The sequence below is a fragment of the Sus scrofa genome, chromosome 13 (genome assembly GCF_054392235.1).
Source record: "Sus scrofa isolate SSC_HxYL_T2T_F1_AM1 chromosome 13, Sscrofa_HxYL_maternal_Yorkshire_Landrace_v2.0, whole genome shotgun sequence".
NCBI lineage: Eukaryota > Metazoa > Chordata > Mammalia > Artiodactyla > Suidae > Sus > Sus scrofa.
Genome location: NC_139395.1, coordinates 165680248 through 165701696, shown reverse-complemented (window position 1 = coordinate 165701696; position 21449 = coordinate 165680248). Strand labels below are relative to the sequence as shown.

Sequence of the window (21449 nt, the reverse complement as noted above, 5' to 3'; positions counted from 1 at the left end):
ACAAAGTTTGGTTTCCTACTTTTTTCCACTTAAATCTCTTTCCATGTATTTATACTTTTCAATACCTTTTTAAAAAGGTTATACATTGATAACTGAATGACTGTACTTTACTCCTCTAACTGTATACAGGGATTGTTTCCAATTTTGTGCCACAATAAACAGTGCTGTGATGAATATTACTGTATCTAAATCTTGATGCACATCCTTAAGAGAAATCCCCAGAAATGAAACTGTCCATAATATATGTTTTAAAATCACATACCAGTTTGCATTTGAATTGTGGGGCCCCTTTTATAAAGAAAATGCAATATAAAGTTTAAATATCTTTGTGAAACACATGGGGCCTGGGCCTGGGCCTGTTAAGAATCCAGAGTTCTAACATGCTGATTAACTGTGAACTTTATACAAATTACTTTTTGGTAATTAATACAAGTCTTTATTTGTGGGTAAGGAAAAACCCTGCCTAATTAGACATCAACAGTGTTGTCTTTTCCAAGAGCTAATCATAAGCCTTTTTATTTGAAGTTTGAGAAAAGCGTAAGGCTCCTCTAATACATTGTTATCTTTTGGCTCTTTGAGCTAAGTGAGATGAAATATAACTCTTGGAAAAAGAGTGTGGATAATGTAACAGAGAGGCAGAATCACATTCACTACTAAATCACTGCCAAATACTCAGCTACTTAGTGAAAAATTAGTTTTTAATAACATAATGAAACTGTAACTCAACCTACTCTATTGACTTTGAAAATGTCATTCTCTTATGCAGCACTGGATGGACCTTACATAAAAAGCCCTTTGCGGTATCCATATTGGAAGGGAAGAGGTAAAATTGTCATTGTTTGCAGATGACATGATACTATATATAGAAAACCCTTTTAAAGAGTCCATACAAAAACTATCAGAACTGATAAATGAATTCAGCAAGGTAGCAGGATAGAAGATTATGAAATATCAGAAAAGGAAAAAAAAAAAGCCTTTTAAAATTGAATAAAAAAATAAAATACTCATGAACAAATCTGACCAAGGAGGTGAAAGTCCTATATGCTGAAAACTATAAAACATTGATAAAGGAAACTGAAGATGATTTAAAAGAAATGAAAAGATATTCCATGCTTTTGGATTGGAAGAATACTGTTAAAATAGCCATCCTACCCAAAGCATTCTACAGATTTAATGTGATCCTTTTCAAAATACCCATGATGGAGTTCCCATTGTAGCACAGTAGAAATGAATCCGATTAGGAACCACCAGGTTGTGAGTTTGATCCCTGGCTTCACTCAGTGGGTTAAGGATCCGGCGTTGCCATGAGCTGTGGTGTAGGTCACAGATGTGGCTTGGATCTGATGTTGCTGTGGCTGTGGTGTAAGCTAGCAACTGTAGCTCGGATTGGACCCCCTAGTCTGGGAACCTCCATATGCTGTAGCTGCAGCCTAAAAAGCAAAATAAATAAATAAATAAAAAATACCCATGACAATTTTCAAAGAATTAGAACAAATAATCCTAAAATTTATATGTTACCATGAAAGACTCAGAACTGCCAAAACAATCCAAAGGAAAAAGAACAAAGCTGGAGGCATAACTCTCCTAGACTTCAGATAGTACTACAAAACTACATTTATCAAAATGGCATGGTATTAGTACAAAAACAGACACACAGATCAATGGAACAGACTAGAGAGCCCAGAAATAAACCCACATACCTATGGCTGATTAATCTTCTACCAAGGAGGCAAGAATATACAATGAGAAAAGACAAGTTTCAGAGTTCCCATTGTGGTGCAGCAGAGATGAATCCAACCAGGAACAATGAGGTTGTGGGTTCGATCCCTGGCCTCGCTCAGTGGGTTAAAGATCCAGTGTTGCCGTTAGCTGTGCTATAGGTTGCAGACGTGGCCCAGATCTGGTGTTGCTAGGCTGTGGCTATAGTATAGGCCTGCAGCAACAGCTCGGATTAGACCCCTAGCCTGGGAACCTCCATATGCTGTGGTGTGGCCCTCAAAATTCAAAAGACAAAAATAAAAAAGAAAAGACCGTTTCTTTGGCACGTGGTGTTGGGAAAGCTGGACAACCACATGCAAATCAGTGAAGTTAGAGTAAATCCTCATACTGAACACAAAAATAAGCTCAAAATGGCTTAAAGACAGGAAACTGTGAAAGACAGAACACCATAAAACTCCTAAAAGAGAACACAGGCAAAATATTCTCTGACATACATCACAGTAACATTTTCTTACATCAGTCTCCCAAGGCAAGAGATATAAAGGCAAAAATATACAAATGAGACTTAATCAAACTTACAAGCTGTTGCATAGCAAGGGAAACCATAAACAAAATGAAAAGACAGTCTTCAAAATGGGAGAAAATATTTGCGAATGACGCTAGTGACAAGGGATTAATCTCCAAAATATACAAAGAGCTGAAACAACTCAAAACACACACACACACACACACACACACACACACGCACAGAACTCAACTGAAAAATAGGCAGAAGGCGTAAATAGACATGTCTCCAAAGACATAGAGATGGACAACATGCACATGAAAAGATGCTCAACACTGCTAATTAGCAGAGAAATGCAAATCAAAACTACAATATCAACTCACACAGTCAGAATGGCCATCATTAAAAAGCCCACAAACGATAAATGATGAAGAGGGAATAGAGAAAATGGAACCCTCCCACACTGTTGGTGGGAATGTACACTGGTGCAGCTACTATGTAAAACAGTATGGAGGATCCTTAAAAAAAAAAAGAAATAAATTTACCATATGATCCATTAATCCTATTCCTGGGTATGTACAGAGAAACTCTAATTTGAAAAGATACATGCACCCAAATGTTCACAGCAGCACTATTTACAATAGCCAAGATACAGAAGCAACCTAAATGTCCATTGGCAGATGAATGGATAAAGATATGGTGCATAAATATATAGAGGAATACTACTCACCCATTAAAAATGAAATGCCATCTGAAGCAACATGAATGAACCTAGAGATTATCATACTGAGATAAGTCAAAGACAGATCTATGAATTTCCCTTACATGTGGAATCTAAAATATGATACATATGAATTTACAGAACAGAAACATAGAAAACAATCTTAACGGTTAAGAAAGGGGAAAGGAGGAGGAGATAATTTAGGAGTCTAGAATTAGTAGATATGATCTACTACATGTAAAATAGATAAAGAACAAGGTCCTATTGTATAGCACTTGCATATATAACTGATTACTTTGTTGTACACTAGAAACTAACACAAGATTGTAAATCAATTATATTTTAATAACAATAGTAATAATAAAGTCCCCTGCTACATATCCCAGGATTATCCATCTTTTTTGGAGGTACCAAGAGCACACAGATGCTGGGTCCTTAAGGGATTTGATAACAAAAAAAGTGCATTTAGTTCACAGGAAAGATATTCATTCCCCCCCCCCTTTAAAGTTAATATTTCACATTTTATAGCTTATCTATTTATAAATGAACATTGGTTCCACAATGTTATTATTATTTTTTGGCTGCATCTGCAGTATGTGGAAATTCCTGGGCCAGAGGTCCAACATGAACCACAGCAATGACCCAAGCCTCTACAGTGACAATGCCAGGTCCTTAACCTGCTGAGACAAAAGAGAACTCTGAGATATTCATTTCTTCTCCTCATGTTTAATATCTTTATGAAGGGCTACTTGCACAAAAAAGCTGGGTTCTGTAAATTATGGTACCTCTTCAGTCATGACGATAAGTTTACTTTAGGGTATTTTTGAAATGCTTCAATAAATACAAACATAAACAAAATAGGCCTCTTCATATGTCAGGAAGAAAGTCAATTAGCTATAAAATGCTAAGTAGAGGGAGTTCCCATCGTGGCACAGTGGTTAATGAATCTGACTGGGAACCGTGAGTTGCGGGTTCGATCCCTGGCCTTGCTCAGTGGGTTAAGGGTCCGGAGTTGCCATGAGCTGTGGTGTTGCCATGAGCTGTGGTGTAGGTCGCAGACGCAGCTCAGATCCCATGTTGCTGTGGCTCTGGCGTAGGCCGGAGGCTGCAGCTCCGATTAGACCCCTAGCCTGAGAACTTCCATATGCTACAGGTGTGGCCCTAGAAAAGGCAAAAAGAAAAAAAAAAGCTAAGTAGAGCAAGATTGTATAAGATTTCAATGTAATTTGCTGATTCAAAAGAACCATGATTTTTGGATTTTTATGTTTCCTAATTTATTGACTACAGAAGCATACAATTTCAAGTACTCATCAGGCTCATTATCCATATTATAAAAATTAAACAAATAGCCTAACTTTTAAAGGTATAGATTTTCTCGTTCATGTTATTTTTTAAAAATGTGTTCACTTGAGCGTGTACTCAGTGAATGCTGAAAATACACAGTTTCTTAACCCACAAGGTTTATTTACCATTATGGACATTTGTTTACCATTATGGACATAATGGACATACCATTATTTACCATTATAGGCATTTAATATTTATTGGAGATCACTGAGAGAACCAAGGCAAATCTGACTGAAAAAAATTGGATCCTATGAATTAAAATCGTAATTCATGATTAAAATGAATAATTCTCAAATTAGGGAGTTTGGGAAGGAAAATTTTATCAAAAAGTCTCTGTGGTTTGAAAAAACATTCAATATGATTAACATATATTACTTCTTTTTTTTTTTATGGCATGCACACAGCACATGTAAATTCCCTGGGCTAGGGATTGAATCTAAGCCACAGCTGCAGCAGTGGAGGATCCTTTAACCCACTCACTGGCTGGGGATTGAACCAACACCTCTGTAGCTACCCAAACTGCTGCAGTCGGATTCTTAACCCACTGAGCCACAGAGGGAACTTCGTATTACTTATTTTCTTAAATGACAAAAAGCAAATCTCAAATTCTTCCCTTTTCAGAATATACTCACAAAAAAGTAATATTCTATTGTAAAACCATAAGCACTACATATCAATTTTGTCAATTATTAATAAATACTTCAATTTAGATTGTTGGCCCCAGTATCATAGTATTAACAAAATGTTCAGTATTCTCTTATCAAAAAAGTAAAAGGAGTTCCTGTGGCACAGTGTGTTAATAAGGATCTTCTGTTGTCTGTGAGGTGGCACAGGTTTGATCCCTGGCCCAGAGCAGTGGGTTAAGGATCCAGCGTTGCCACAGGTCACAGCTGCAGTTTAGATTTGATCCCTGGCCCAGGAACTTCCACAAAGATGCTATCAGAAAACTATTAGAGCTGAGCAATGAATTTGGGAAAGATGCAGCATATGCTGTGGGTGTGACCCACCAGAATAATAACTGATTCAGCAAGAATTATTAATGAACGCTAAAACTAGTGGACAAAAGTTGGAAGAAACAGTATTTTCACTATCTTCCCACAAATTATTATTTCCAAAGAGAAAAGTAGTAATGTTTCCTTGAAGACATTATTTTGTGTGTATTATCATGTGCAAACAGGTATATATATTATGATGCTAAAAGCCAGAGTGTTTTTATATAATTATTTAAAGCAAAAAGCACATTATTTGGGGGTCAATAACATATATAGATATATGTGTCAACTATAGTATAAAGGATGAGAAGAGGATAAGTTATGAGGTTCCTATATTTTATGTTAAGTAGTATATATTAATTTCAAGAAGAATGAGAGGACATAATTGTTAAAATGGGTAAAAAAGCAAGACCCAACTACATACGGTTCATGATGCATTTTATATATACATAGGTTAAAAGCAAATTTACAAAAAAAAAAAGATAGACTAGCCCAACAGAAAATATAAAAAGGCTTGAGTAGCTATATTAATATAAAACAGATCCAGACAAAATTACTAAAGACAATGACAATTTTTCTTAATGATGAAATTAATTAGAAAGATATAACTACAAACAACAGCAAAGCTTTAACTGTTTTTATAAATAAACTCTTATGGGAACAGACACATGCCTATTTATGTACTGTGGATGGCTGCTTTCAGGCTGCTACAACTGCAGAGTTGAGTCGTTTTAAGACAGACAAGGCCTAAAACATTTACGACGATGACTTGGCCCTTTACAGAAAATGTCTGCAAATATCTGCAAAGGAATTAGGTCACAAACAGGACAAGTGTTTTATCCAACAATAGGTAAGTCAAAGGCAAAGTTGTAAATATCATTCAGAACTAAAGAAAGGACAAAGGCAAAGTAAAATAAGATTATATGTTTTAGGGAATACATCTTGATTAGAAGTACTTGTACATGAATAATCCTCAAGCAGAAGTTGAAACTCAGTTACATTTTCATTTAACTAGCAGTCCTAACTCAAGACAGAATGCCATTATATCCTTAACAAAAATAGTCTTCACAACATATAAAAATGAAACTAAAAGGTACTAATCTGACAATTTCTCTCCAAAACACAGCATTAAATTTTAATGAGTATTTTTTTTGCCCTGACATTAAACAGACGACAGTTTAGTATAAACTCCAATCAGCCAAATTTTAAGTCTATTTGTTCAAGTAGCAAATGAAAATGGTGTAAGGAACTATGTTAATACACACTTAAGCTCCAACTCTTCATAACAAAATTCTTAAAGAATATGAATAATTCTAATATAACAATACATTTACTTAGTTTCATTTTCTCCATTAGAAAATGGGCATACAAACACAGAAATCATTAGGAAAATTATGACTACTATAGTGGCTCAAGCTTGCTTAGAATAAAATTTTTTAAAAAGAAAAAATACACACATATACACATGCACACTTTTTCTTTTTAATCTGACTTGCAAAGAGTCAAAAAGCATAAAGAAAAAGTGCCCTATATACTAAGGTTAAGGAAAATAATAGGAACAATATAAAAGATGCTACAAGAGACAGAAAGACTGGGCGGGGGGGGGGGGAGTGAAGGATAACAATTAGTACTCACCTTTGAAACTGAAAAATGGCTTTTCCTCTTCAGAGAGAAGAGATTAACAGGTTAAAACTGTTGTATTTAAAAAAAAAAAAAGCTGAAAAATAGATGGAGTCTCCGCCCGTATAGGTCTCTAAGAATAGGCAAATGGAGTGGTTTAAATAAATGCATACTTTTAAGAATGGACTACATCTGCACTGTTCAGTAGGATGGCAATTAAAGTTAAAATTAATTACCTTTATGTAAAATTAAAAATTCAATTATTTCATTGCACTAGACACACTTTAAGCACTCAACAGCCACATGTAGCTAAAGGCTATGGTACTGGACCATGCAGATACAGAACATTTCCATCACCACAAAAACTTCTATTGGGTAGCACTTTCCCAAAAGTTCTCAAGGCTCAGTTTCTTGAGAAGTTTAAATTGTCAAGTTAGTTTGATTTTTCCCTAGAAGTTTCTGGTCCATTTTATGTATTTATTTTACAGACTCTTTTGGGTTTTATCCTATACAGCTTTTTGTTCTTCAGTTATATCTTCCCATTTTGGGTTTTTTTCATATTAAACTGAAAATGCATGCAGTTTCCAAAGAGAAACAGAATGTACCCCTTGTAGGATAAGTAGAAATTTAAAATGTGTTACATGACACAATGCTTTCTTAAAAATTTGCAAAATTGTACAAAATGTATGTGAATATATAAAACTATTAGTTTGATGTTATTTAATGTAATTGGTGAATTGTGAAAATATATTTTCTAAATATAAGTTCATATATGCTATTGTTGAAAAGTAGAAGTAAATCTAAGTTCACCTAAGTTAAACAGAGATACAGCGAAGGAAACAAGTAAAATCAGTGGCTATAATAGCATAGCAATCAAATCAACCAAAACATTAATATAAAAATTCCTCCTAAACACTGCTTAGAACATTCAATTCAAATTGAGTACTACAAAATTTCCTTGTATTAAAGAAATACATGAATAAGGGTATTTTTAAGTCAGGCTTTAAAATTAAATGGCCTAATTATTAAACTATTTTAAATTTCTGAATATGCAGCAAAGGTGGAATCCATGTTACCTGTATGTAAAGCATAAGAAATTCATAACTGAAAATGACATGGGTGGGCCACATGCAACATTTTAAAAAGTGAAACTAAAGCTATCTATAAATAATTCTATAAGTTACTACATTTTATGTGAAAATGAAGTCACCTAATACATCAGCAATTTTCTAATTTTTATACATTATTTCTGTAAATAGTCATTACACTAAAAAAATTAAACTTATACCATGTATATTACTACATTTTAAATGCAGTAATAAAGTTATTTTATTTCACTGAGTGGGGTTAAGGGGAATCAGATGAAGGTGGCCAAAAGGTAACACATTTCCAGTTAGAGATAAACAAGCACTGGAACTGTAATGTACAACATGATAAAAATAATTAACACTGCTTTCTTTACCTTATATATGAAAGTTGTTAAGAGTAAATCCTAAAAGTGCTTATTGCAAGGAAAAAACCTTTTTTTTTCTATTTCTTTAATGTTGTATCTGTGAGATGACGTATGTTCACTAAACTTACTATGGTCTCATTTCAATGCATGTAAGTCAAATCATTATGCTGTATACCTTAAACTTAAACAGTGCTGTATGTCAACTGCATATCAATAAAAGTAGAAGGAAAAACAATTTTTTTTCTTTTTTCTTTTTTTGGCCATTCTTCAGCATATGTAGTTCCCAGGCCAGGGATCAGATCCAAGCCTCAGTTACAACCTATCCTGTATATGCAGCAATGCTGGATCCTTTAACCCACTGTGCCAGGATGGAGGTTGAACCTGCATCCTAGTGCTGCAAAGATCCACTGATCCCATCTCGCTACAGCGGGAACTCCAGAAAAAAATAAATACGTTTACTGATGTCTGATTTAAAATATCTAATCACAAATGAAAATAAATTAAACAAACAGAAAAGAGTGTGGAAAGCAACTAAGGAAAAGAAAAAAAAAAACTTAGTAAAAACAATAATGGAGGTTAAGAAGAATATTCTAAAGTAGGGACCACAGAAAGCTTTAAGCAATAAAATCCAGAAACAGAAAGTAAAACTTTAAGACCAAGTAAAAACATGTATCAGATCAGGTTCTTTACTAAACAATTAGACAATAATCTCTTCTTATTCTGGAGTCACAAATTACCTTCCCTACCCCACTTTCCCAGTAGATAAATACATAATGTTTATATACTGAGATTCACAGTTTCTGGACTTATTTTTCCACCACTTAAACTGTGGATCATGGCTATCATATGAGAGTGTTTATTCAACTCCTCTTGCTGAAGTTTCACCAGGGACTCCTTCTCTTCCAAACGACCTTCTAATTGGGCCTTTTGAACCTCTAAGGAGGAAGCCTAAGAAAGGAAGTGGGGGAGAAAGATTGAAGAAAACAACTTAGCATGTTTTCTCTTCATAGAAACATGCATTAAGATGTCCTTACTTAAGACAATAATATCAAAAGACATTACATGTATGTATTGTATTTTTGTTAATAATTACATGGTAAATTTAAGATAAGTAATCATTAAATAATATAATACAAATCAGGGAGATACATTCGCTTTGTCTTTAAATCTTGGTCTGTTTTCATCTTCCTGGTAATAGATGGTCCAGCAAGCACTATTCATAGCTACCACACTCAAGCAATCATGATAATGTAGAAAGAGCAATGAACTTAACACTCAGAATATATACATCTACTGCTTCATTTAACTACGTGACTAACATTGATCAAGAACCTTAATTCAAGACTTAGTTTTGGAGCTCCCGTCGTGGCTCAGTGGTTAATGAACCCAACTAGTATCCATGAGGATGTGGGTTCGATCCCTGGCCTTGCTCAGTGGGTTAGGGATCTGGTGTTACGATGAGCTGTGATGTAGGTTGCAGACATGGCTTGGATCTCATGTTGCTGTGGATGTGGTGTAGGCCGGCAGATGTAGCTCTGATTAGACCCCTAGCCTGGGAACCTCCATATGTCACCAGGGCGGCCCTAAAAAGACAAAAGACTCAAAAAAAAAAAAAAAAAAAGATTTAGTTTCACTTATCGGATGAAAATATTTCCTTATAACTATATATTAATATATTTACTAAAGTGAGGAAGATTAAGAAAACTATTTCAAAGAGAACTTTCCAAATTATGAAGTTCTAAATAAACATAAACTACTATTGTCATTACTATCCCTATAAGCAGAGAGATATAGCTATATACATGCATATACATATATATAGGTAGCTACCTGCACGTAGCTGGAACCTGGGGGAGTTCCCATCGTGGCACAGGGGGAAACAACTCCAACAAGGAACCGTGAGGTTGCGGGCTTGATCCCTGGCCTCGCTCAGTGGGTTAAGGATCTGGCATTGCCGTGAGCTGTTGTGTAGGTCGCAGATGTGGCTCGGATCTGGCATTGCTATGGCTGTGGTGTAGGCCAGCATCTGTAGCTCTGATTTGACCCCTAGTCTGGGAACCCTTCATATCCCTTGGGTGTGGCCCTCAAAGGCCAAAAGCCAAAAAAAAAAAAACTTGAAACTTGGGAGTTCCTGTTGTGGCCCAGAGGTAATGAACTGGTAACCAGGACTAATAACTATGAGGATGCAGTTTTAATCCCTGGCCTCATTCAGTGCGTTAAGTATCTGGCATTTCTGTGAGCTGTGATGTAGGCTGGAGACTTGGCTTGGATCCTGTGTTGTGGCTGTGGCCTGAGCCTGCCCTGCTCTGATTTGACCCCTAGCTTGGGAACTTCCATATGCCACATGTGCGGCCCTAAAAAAGCAAAGAAGAGAAAAAAGAACTGGGAACCCCTTTCTGTATTCTTTGCCCCCCTGAAAGCAGCAAGTACTGGAACACGGTATACATTTAATTAATGTGTAATGATTTTAGGAAATAAAGTTTTCACACTGTGAGAGAGCCCTCATAATAAGTGTCAAACCACTTTGAGATTCTACTATCTTCTAAACAAAATTACTAAAGAAAAAGAATATCATTTATCCAAATTTAACTTTTTCACAAAATAAGGATTTTTCTTTTCACTGCAAATAAGAATGCAATAGATTCTTACCTTAATGCTCAATTCTTTTCTTATTTGTTCTGTTCTATTTAATTCTTTTCTAAGGACACCAATGGTTTCTTCTTTATCTTCCCTTTCTCTTTGTAAGACTTTAATCTTTTCTTCTTGTACTTTTACCTTTTGTTCCAATTCTTAAAACAAACAAATAGTCAGTTATATACTCAAAAGTTCTATACCAAAATTACCTGGAAAAGGTTTAGAAGCTACTAAGTTGTAAAAGATAGACAATTAGAAAGAAGAAATATTTTGTTGGAAATAAAAGTTTTATAGTACTTCATATATAAAACTATGAAACCCTTCCCCTATGCCAGTATTCTATAGAAAATACCAAATCTCTATGTTGCTTCCTCTTCCTCTGTTCTAAATATAATATTAAAGAGGTGAAGGCAATTCTTAAAGTTAAGGGTTAGAAAAGAAACAAGAGAAAGCTACAAAATTACATAGGTAGATGTCTATGCTCTAAGGCAAGTGCATTAGTACAGAAACGTTTTTGTGGTTCATTTCAGAGCTATTACCATTAAGAAGCTAGTAACTAAAAGTTATCTAGCACTGCCACCTGCTGTTACATTTAAAATTTTTGACTTGGAAAAGGGCTATCATTTCCTATAACTCCTGGATTTCAAAAAAAAAATGTATTGCTTTTTCATTTTGATCAATCTAACTAAACTGCTTGTGTTATGGCAAGAAAAGGAGAGCTGTTAAAGATATGATTTAAAAAAAATGAGAGAAGTAGATAATAATGAAAAAGGAAACTAAAAACCACTTATGCTTTGATTTTCTCCCAACACAAGATATGTTAAAATGCAGACAATTTATTAAATAAGGTACTTACTTGTTAGCTTACACTCTCTGTCTACTAGTTGGTTCTGTACTTCTTTTCTCTGTTCTTCTTTCTCTATTAATTGGGCAAGCGTTCTAAAGTGATATAAAAATATAGAAAACATCAGTGAACCATATCATTTATTTTTCTCCCCAAAAAGTATTTTAAGAGGAAATTCATAAGAATAGTAATCAGTCTTAAATTCTGCAAAATATGTACTTTATAATAAGTAATACTTCTATTAATTTTATCTATAAAAAACAATGTTCTATATAAAGAGAATTATTTTTTTGCAAAAATCCAAATTAGAATAACTAGTGATTTTACTTTTCATTTTGTTGCTTGAGTGACTCATTCAACTTTTTCACTGTCTCAATTTGTTTATTCAGAGAATCACATGTGACCTGTAAATCTTTGTTCTTCTTTTCAGCAGTTTCATTTCTGAAAAGATAAGGAGATGAGTTGACATTTTTACAGAGGAAAACATGATTGAGAAAAGAAACTCAGAAAGTCTTCTTTACTATTTCTTCTGACCAAACTACATACACTGCAGGGAAGAGGAGGAATGTACTAAGAACAGGCAGGACATAAACAATTAGATTAAAAGACAATAAAGATATGCTTTGGCTGATCGAGGAGGTAAAAATTACTATGAAATGGAAATGTGTGGGGGACTAACTTCATATTTATGGATATAGAGCTTTATTTATAGATGATATTGCATTATACAATTTGCTCTAAAGTACACGCTTCTATTATTACATAAGTCCAGAAACTGAAACAACTTTTATAAAAGGATGAGGTCTTTAAAAAAATGAAACTTAGGCCTGTCATTACTAGCCTCTTGGGCATAATATGTTTAATTAAAAATGTCAAATTAATGATTAAGTAGTTGAGGATTCTAAGTTTCTCTTGCTTCTTTATAGCTCTGCATCTAATAGTCCAGCTTATTTTACCTGCAAGATAGACATATTAAAAAATCCTTTCAAAGTAACATTTTGACATTCAACTATCCTAAGCATAAAATGTCCTTTTCACATCTCTAATACAAAGATAAACTGGTGACACTTGCCAAATTTGGCCAGCAGAAGTGTTTTATTTATCCTATGCAGAGTTTTTAAAATTTTGACCTAAGAAGATAAAAAAGTTTGACCAGGGGAGTGAAAAATGATCAATCTCATACTCTGTGAGTATTTAAATTGTCATAGCCTTTTTGGAGGGAAATCTGGCAATCTATCAAGAATGTAAAAGCAGGAGTTCCTGTTGTGGCTCAGTGGTAACAAACCCGACTAGTATCCATGGGGATGCAGGTTCGATCCCTGGCCTAGTTCAGTGGGTTAAGGATCCAGTGTTGCCATGCTGCTATGGTGCAGGTCACAGATACAGCTCAGATCATATGTTGCTGTGGCTGTGGCACAGGCTGGCAGCTGCAGCTCCGATTCAACCCTTTGCCTGGGAACTTCCATGTGCTGCAGGTGAGGCCTTAACAATTAAAAAAAAAAAAAAAAAGAAAAAAAAGAAAACCAGCAATTCAACCTATAAGAATTTATTCTGCAGATACAGTCATACATGTAAGTAAGCTATGTTCAGGGACATTTAAGAGAAATACTTATTATAAATTAAGAGGTGTGTTAAATACTAACGCCCAAATTTCTATGCTATTAGGCTGAATGATATGAAAATTGTGAATATTCAACCACTTTTGACCTAGAGAAATGGCCAATTCAATGGTTCAACCTAACATGAATCATCACAACTAAGGTCTAGGGTCATTTAACAACTATTTTATGGAATGCCTAAGCCTATATCAAGCACCCCATTCTAGGTCCTAGGGATCTATCAGTGAACAAAATTGATGAAACTTGTCCTTGTGGTGCTAACATCCCAGATGACTGATGACTTTATGAATACATGAAAGAAGTAGAGTCAACTAGAAAGAAATTTGGAGACCCATATTTTGTTTCCAATTGTGATCCTGAGTTTGAGTAAGCAATACTTCTTTTCCCTAAGATATAAGTTTTTTGCTCAATACCTACCTCAGAGTATTGTCAGAATATATGAATCATGCTCACAAAAGGATTTTAGGGACAGAGAAAAGTAATGCTTCTGTATGTTCATTCTAGGTTCTAACTTTACACAGACACTTTTACTTTATTAATTTACCTCTGAAGAAGTTCCATGTAGGATTTTGTCAGTACTTCATGTTCTTCAGCCACAGACTCTAACTTCCTATTATGTTGAAACAGATGCTCAATATCACTCTGGGCTCTTTCTGATTCAACCTGCTGTGACTTCAGCAACACACCAAGCTCTTCGTTTTTTCTCTCAACTTCTCTCAACATACCAGCAAGTGTCCGTGCCTAAAAGAAAATGGAGTAAGAGGCTTTCCCACTATCATTTACATATTATGCTAAATTTCAATAATTTAAAAAGATTTGCCAAACACCCAATAGGCCAGCATGTACCAGGTTATAAAAAGTTATTATACCAATAATATATACTTATTACTGAATTACTTCTAATAAATATGATGCTGTTATATTTTTTATTTAGTAGGCTGTTCTAACAAAAACAATCTTAGGATGACCAGATTGATGGAAATGAAGGTAGTTCAAGATATGGTACTCAATTAGAAGGGTATAGTATTGACCAGACATCAATACTAAACCATAAAGTTCACACACATCAGTTTTCCCATTTTAATTAAGAATTAGGAATAAGATCTTAACTACATCACAGATGCTTAAGCAAACACTTAAAAAAATTAATCTAACACAATCAGGGAACACAACCTGGATTTAATATGAAAGTATTTGTGATACGAAACATTAAAGAATTAGATAAATAACAGAACAAGAAGTGGACCTGACCCTCTCTTCAGCTGAAAAATACTAATTTTGAAATGTCATAAAAATCTAAGCCCCTGTTTTTATGAGTCTGTAAAACAGTAATATCTAATTGTTTGGTGTTATTTTTAGAAGAAGCCTTTCTAGTAAAATGGATAAAGATTAAATTCTCCAATAAAATAAAAAACAGGTTGAACAGACAAAGAATATAAGAATGCTTTGAGAAGAGAGGAAAAAAAAATTATTTTACTATCCCTAATTTTATTGGAATTCATGATAAATGCAACCTACCATCAGTCAACACAAATGAATCTATGTTAAAAATAAAAAAGAGAAATTATTATATTTATTTATATTTTTTAGAATACATTTACTCTGAAAAGATTTAAAAAGTACTTTGTCACTAACTGTAATGTCTCATTAACAAGTCAAATGGCTATATTATAATTTATTACAAATGATACTAAGTTGCCTAGATTCCATTTGTATCTCTGGGAGTTTCATATTACCACAGTAAGTACTCACTCATAATGTAATGTACATATACGTACTTAGCACAATGGCAGACTTTCTGAGCAGCTGCCATGTGTCAAGTACTGTGCTAGGGCCTGATGACACGGAAACAGTCTGACATTAGAAGGCAGCCAAACTTTTTACCCTAAAATGTGCTACTTTGGCATGTAGATTATTTTGAACTGAAAATAGTCAAGGCCCAAAAGATGCAGGAAGAACCTTTGACCCTCCCCCAATTGCCCACAAGAATTTAGATAGAGGACCTGTTTCAGGAAGGGAGTTAACACCAGAGATAACTACAGTATAATATGAACTAGATGGTAGGTAGGGAGAAACCTAGCAAGGCTATTTGTTAACATTCCATTTAGTGCCCCATTCTTTCTACATGGCCTAGCAAATTTGTTTACCAAACATTTGTTCTTCCACCTCCCTGTGAATTATCTTCCTTCCTTTTGAAGTCCCAGACCCCTACTCCTTTCTCCTTAGCTCAGAATAGCATACAAGTCTCCAACGCCTGACTGTCCTTTGGGCCTCACATTCTTAAGGAGTCCCTATGTGTATGTAAATTTGGTTTTTATCACATTAATCTGTCTCGTTGTCAATTTAATTATTAGACCAGTCAGAAATGCCTAGAAGGGTAGAGGAAAATTCTTCCTCTCCAACAACATCAAGGATGGAAGTGAGGTTATACAATTTTCACACAGTATGAGAAGTTTTATAAAGAAGGCTGCACAGGATTGCCAAAAGTGTGGGAAAGATAAGACCAAAAATGGAGGTATTAAGACTAAAATCTGAGGGATTGTTAGAAGTTAGGCAGAGAAAGGGAGGAAAAGGTACTCTAGAGATGAAAGAGTAAGTGCAAGGACAGGAAAATGTCGAGTATGTCAAGTTTCAGAAACTGCAAAGCAGTCTAATATGTCTGACTGTAGAGAATGCAAGAAGTACAAGGAGATGCAGATAGAGAAGTAGTTAGAATCCTTGTGCAGTTAAGTTCTAAGGAATTTAAATTCTCTTCTAAGCTAATGGGTGAGGCACTGAAGGATATTTAGCACAGGAGCAATACTATCTATCAGAGCACTAAAGGAGGAGGGAGGGTAGACCCCAAAACAGAAGAAAGATGCCTTTATATGGAGAGGGTGGCTGAGAGGAAGGCACTAGACTAAAGATAGGAGGACTAATCAAAGGCTCTACCATGATTCATATGAAAAATGAAAAAGATCTGACCAGTAGCAAATCGTGGTAAAAATAGAGACAAGGCAGAAAAAAGTAATATTTAGAAGGTAGAATCAACTGAACTTGGTGACTAACTAACGGCAGAAGGTAAGCTGTGTGATTTCCAGGTTTGTTTGGAAAACTCTAAGAATGGTAGAGGGAATATATAAGACAGAATAAGCTTAAAAAAATGGAGAATGATGAGTTCAGTATTGGTTCTGCTGAGTTTGAAGTACCTGTTTATTTATATGGAGCTACACAGGAGGCACTTAGTGCTTAAGAAAAAGGATCTGGGCTCAGCATGTAAAATTGAGGGCATTAACATTCTAGTAATGAATGAAACCATCAATCACCCAAATAAGGTCAAAGAGCTTAGAACATAATCCTGGAAAACTCAACATTTAAGAGATTAGTAGGAAAAGAAGAATGATATAGGAGAAGAATATCCATTAGGGTATGAAAAAAAAAATCAGAAGAAAATTATGTAACCAAAATTAAAGGGGAGACAGTTTTGAGACAGAGGGCATAGCGGAGTCAAATGCTAAGGACAATCTAATTCAATCAGAGTACCAAAGATATAACTAGTATTTTAAATGTTTTATTTACTTATTTTTCTACTAATCAGATATGTTTTTATACTGCATATACCTCTGTCTCAGCTTGAGTTCTCTGACAGCGATATTGAGCAATCAGTCTATCAGCTTGTGCAAGGGCTAGAGCTTTTGCTTCCAAGAGATCTTGAAGTCTGCTTTCTTTGGACTGTAAGAAAACACAGCATTAATTGTTTAATTTACCAGAAAACATCTCTTAAAGCTTCATCAGTTACACATAATTAAAATAAGCATGAACTCACGGCTAATGTGGATAATTTCATCTCATACACATCCATTATGTCAGATATTCTCACATCATTAATCTGATCCTTTACCTGGGTTTTAACACAATACAGGAAAAAATCAGAAATAGTTAACACTCAACAACAACAAAAAATAAATGCCTACTGTGTAACTAAATCATTAAAACTTAATTTGTAACAAAGAAAAAAAATGAATGTCATATTAGGTAGGTCACTCACTAACCTGGCTATTGCACAAGAAGATTTGGGTAAGATCTAACATGTCTGTGGGAATTTGAAAGTATATTTTTTAAGCTGGGGGCCATGCGATGGTGGTGGGAGCATAGGCTTGGAAGATGGATTGCTATGTTAAAATGTTGGAATTTTATGATAGATTTTTTTGCTCTTTTCAAACTTTACAGAATATTGTTACTTTTGATATTAAAAGATCAAGTTTCAGTGATCAAATCTGCATCTAAATTTATTTAAATAAATGTTATAATAAGGGCTGATATTTAGTTGGTATGTACCAGGCAGAATCTCATTTATAATGGCTATCACTCACCACAACTCCAGACTGAAGTTTCTCTATTAATTCCTCAATGTTCAATCCAGGAACTCTATCTTTCAAAACTGGAGGAGTTAAACATTTTACTGATGCTGGAAAACTGTGATTTAATGATTGCAAAGGCACTCTTCTGGGCATATGTTCTGTTTCCTGTTGCCTATAGGCATTGTTTGCTGCTATACTTTCTCCAAGTCTGAATTGGAATTAAAATCAAAAAAAAAAGAGAGAGAGAAATAATTATATAAAAATAGAGCAAAAGGCAGAGTTAGTACAGGGACTAACTAATGATGGGACCCATAATTTAGAATGGGTCTTTTTTGGGAATATAAGTCTTCAAATATTTCTGAAATAATCTTGGAATCTATGATGAAGCAGGATTTGGGGAAATATCCTAAATTTGCCAGAGGAAACTCTTTTGTACTAACAACCCTTTACAATGACAATTCCACCTCTGGTTTGGAGGCACTAGAACTAGTTTATGAGGGTAGATTATTTATAAAAAAATTAAATACAAAGTTATTGGTGTCTTTCTTACCATGGGCAACATCACTTGGTCTGACCTTTTCTTTCACCCTTTTCTTTTCTCACTCAGGATGGTCTCACCAACCTGACCTTCATTTTTACCATCTTGTTTCTGCCTCAGGGCCTTTGTACAAGTTGTTCATTTGCCTAGAACACTCTTCCCTCTAAATCTGCATAGCATAATCCTTATCATCAAGTCTCAGTTTAGATTCACTTCCTCAGGGCCTTCCAACTCTAGTAACAAGTGCATTATAAACCTTATTTTTTAAAAAACCTGTCTCTCAACTAGAATGCAAATCTCACGACAGAAGGCCGCCTGTCTAATTTACTGCAATATTCAAAATGCCTAGAAGAGAGCCTGGCACATAGCTGGGACTCACCAGTTATTTAAACATTTGTTAAATGTTTAAAAAACAAACTCCAAAATAAACCTAGCTATGCACCTACCTACCCACCCATCCAGTATATAAATTCACATTATTAAACTAGGATAATATAAACTGAGGCATAAATGGACATAATAGACATAAATGGATATCTGAGATAGTGTGCAAAGAGAAAATAACACAACACAAGTTATGATGGGGAGGGGATGGCAAAGACAGAGAGACACATGATAAGACTCCCACTTCAGCAAAGCTGAAGCTTTCCACTCTGACACCTGGGGATTTTGCTTCATGTCAGATTTCCACAGTAGATGCAAGCAAGCTACCACAAAATGAAACAGCTTCACAGACTCCTATTTTGCTTTGAGAAACACACTATTTGTCCATTCGCTTGTTAAAAAATATGATAAAATGAAGGGAATTGCAATTCATGGTCTCTAGGTCATGTTTTCCACAGTTCTTCATCCCTTAATTTATGATTACTTAAATGAGTCTGCTCAGTTAATAGAAGTAGCAAAGATTGGCAAACTTTTTCTTAAAGGACAGGGCAGTTAAGTATTTTAGGCTTGAGGGTCCATAGTCTTTGTTACGACTACCCAGCCCTAATGTTGTAGCATGAATGTAAACATACACAATACAGACAAAATGAAATGGGGATAGTGTGAGAAAAAGAATACATATATATGTATGACTGGGTCACTTTGCTGTACAGTAGAAATTGCCAGAACACTGTAAACCAGCTATAATGGAGAAAATAAAAATCATTAAAAAAACACATTCACACTCCCTTCAAAAAAAAGAAAAAGAAAATAAATGAATGGGTATGGTTTTGTTCCAATAAAATTTTATTTACAAAAACAAGCTCCTGTCTGCTGTCTAGAGTTTGCTGACCTGACATGAACAAATGTCTTACTGACTTACCAACTGTCTCAATTCATTCAAACCACCTTTGCAATTTCATTTATATAAACCACCTAAACTTATTAAAATTAGAGCGGAACACTACTAGACATTTTGTCAACCTTTCAGTTTACAGAGAGCTCCAAATCTGAATTTTTTTCAAACCTAACTGCAAATATTTTCTTAATGTTTGAAAATGAGTATAGCAGACAATTCTGCTTGACTATTATTTATTCCACCTTCAGATAATAAGAACATTTTCTTTAGGAATCCCTTCCTTGGCAAATGACCCAGATCTGGTCAATGGGAATGATGCTAGACTTATCACTAGACTTATCACTTAAACAATTGGGAAAGAAAAGCACTTTCTATGGAGAAACTAAACTGGCAGGATTACGATTAGTCTGGAAGCTACAACAATAAGAGAGGTGTTCAGACAGAGAGGTGTAACATCTGGATAACATATTTAATCACTTGGATGGATCTAGCTATTCCCTAAAAGACTTTACATGTGGTCTTTTGAGTTGTTGGAATCAAACTTTTTAAATTGAAATTTTTTTTCACTTGAAAAATTATTATTACAATGAAGTCTTCAATTCACTGATTTTCCAATCTCTCTCTGCTGAAGACTATTAGGGAAACACAGCAAACACTCCAGCACCACAAGAGATACATTGCCACTGACTATAACTCACACTAAGGCCGGAAAATCTGGCAGTGGAGCAGCTTCCAATAATATTCCCAATCCAGACTGTACTTGTTCTCTATTATCTGATGTTAAAGCAAAAGCCAAAGGAGTAATCAGGCGAGGATCCTAAGCAAATCAGAAACCAAAAAATAAAAAGCAGAAAGGATAATGTTAGGTCTTTTAGAGTAAGGTGAGTAAACAGATCTAAATCATTACATAATTCTAGGCAAGTTCTAAAGTCTTTCTACCTGATGTTTGAACATATTTACTAGCCTTTACTTCATTACAATTATCTATAAAATCAATATTAATGTTAGCTTAAAAAATCTGGCAAAGATTTTTGAATGCTTTTGGTGCCTACTAAATGCATGTCAAATATTTTTGATTAAATTAATATTTAATACTTGATTAAACAGCATTCACAACTGACTGATGTTCTGAATTATTGTTTTATTTTTCTAGCTACCATTTAAAAGAAAATTGGGCTATAAAAATGGCTAATCATTTCCAAATTAAAGTTAAAAAAAGGTAAAATTCAAATTAATTCAATAAAAAATTTTAATGTAGTGAATGAAACAACTATACTTAAAGTATAACTCCTTCATGTCAGTAAGTATTTTACATTAGTACTTAGGCCCAAATCATCTATTCTGAAAAAAAAATTATTGACATAATATCAGTTTGACTCAATTTTATAGTAAGTTGTTAACAGAAAAATATTAAAATATAAATCCTTTAAAATTATCAACATTTTACAAAGATAAGTGTCTTGTAGATACTCAAGTATAATCTAATGCCACAGAACCATTAGAGATGGCTTTTATCTCCAAAACCTTCATGGTAACCCTTCATAATGCCTCCCATGAAGGGAGATCATTATCTACTTTGTAGTCAAGAAAACTGGAGCTCAGAGAGGTGAAATAACTTGCTCAATTATGCACTGATTAAGAAATGGTGGAGTCAACATCAGAACTCCACCTCTTAAGCACTGTGCTCTCAAAGGATACAAGTAGCCCTGCCAAGTTTCCAGTTCTGGCTTCTACCCTGTCTACAGACACTGGAGACATCTGTGCTATTACAGTAACTTAATTCACACATGTTTGTTAAATATCTATTATAAGCCAAGTTTTGTGTGACTTGGCTT

General features: G+C 34.6%; 1 protein-coding gene across 5 annotated transcripts in view; it reads right to left on the bottom strand.

Annotated features, from left to right (window-relative positions):
• The window catches only part of CIP2A (cellular inhibitor of PP2A), a 43838-nt gene that overhangs the window by 5902 nt on the left and 16487 nt on the right, over nucleotides 1-21449 (bottom strand). For 3 of the 5 annotated variants that reach the window (XM_021070432.2, XM_021070433.2, XM_084991464.1), the window contains 9 exons: nucleotides 20313-20431; nucleotides 17807-18002; nucleotides 17260-17334; nucleotides 17055-17165; nucleotides 13999-14195; nucleotides 12163-12276; nucleotides 11848-11930; nucleotides 11007-11146; nucleotides 5706-9305 (listed from right to left, as the gene is read on the bottom strand). In XM_021070432.2, the coding sequence (XP_020926091.2) occupies nucleotides 9135-9305; nucleotides 11007-11146; nucleotides 11848-11930; nucleotides 12163-12276; nucleotides 13999-14195; nucleotides 17055-17165; nucleotides 17260-17334; nucleotides 17807-18002; nucleotides 20313-20431 (1206 nt within the window). In that variant the 3' untranslated portion in view covers nucleotides 5706-9134. Of the gene's footprint in view, nucleotides 1-5705; nucleotides 9306-11006; nucleotides 11147-11847; nucleotides 11931-12162; nucleotides 12277-13998; nucleotides 14196-17054; nucleotides 17166-17259; nucleotides 17335-17806; nucleotides 18003-20312; nucleotides 21417-21449 lie in introns of those variants that run through there. The other 2 variants (XR_014824890.1, XR_014824891.1) reach the window with 2 other exon arrangements.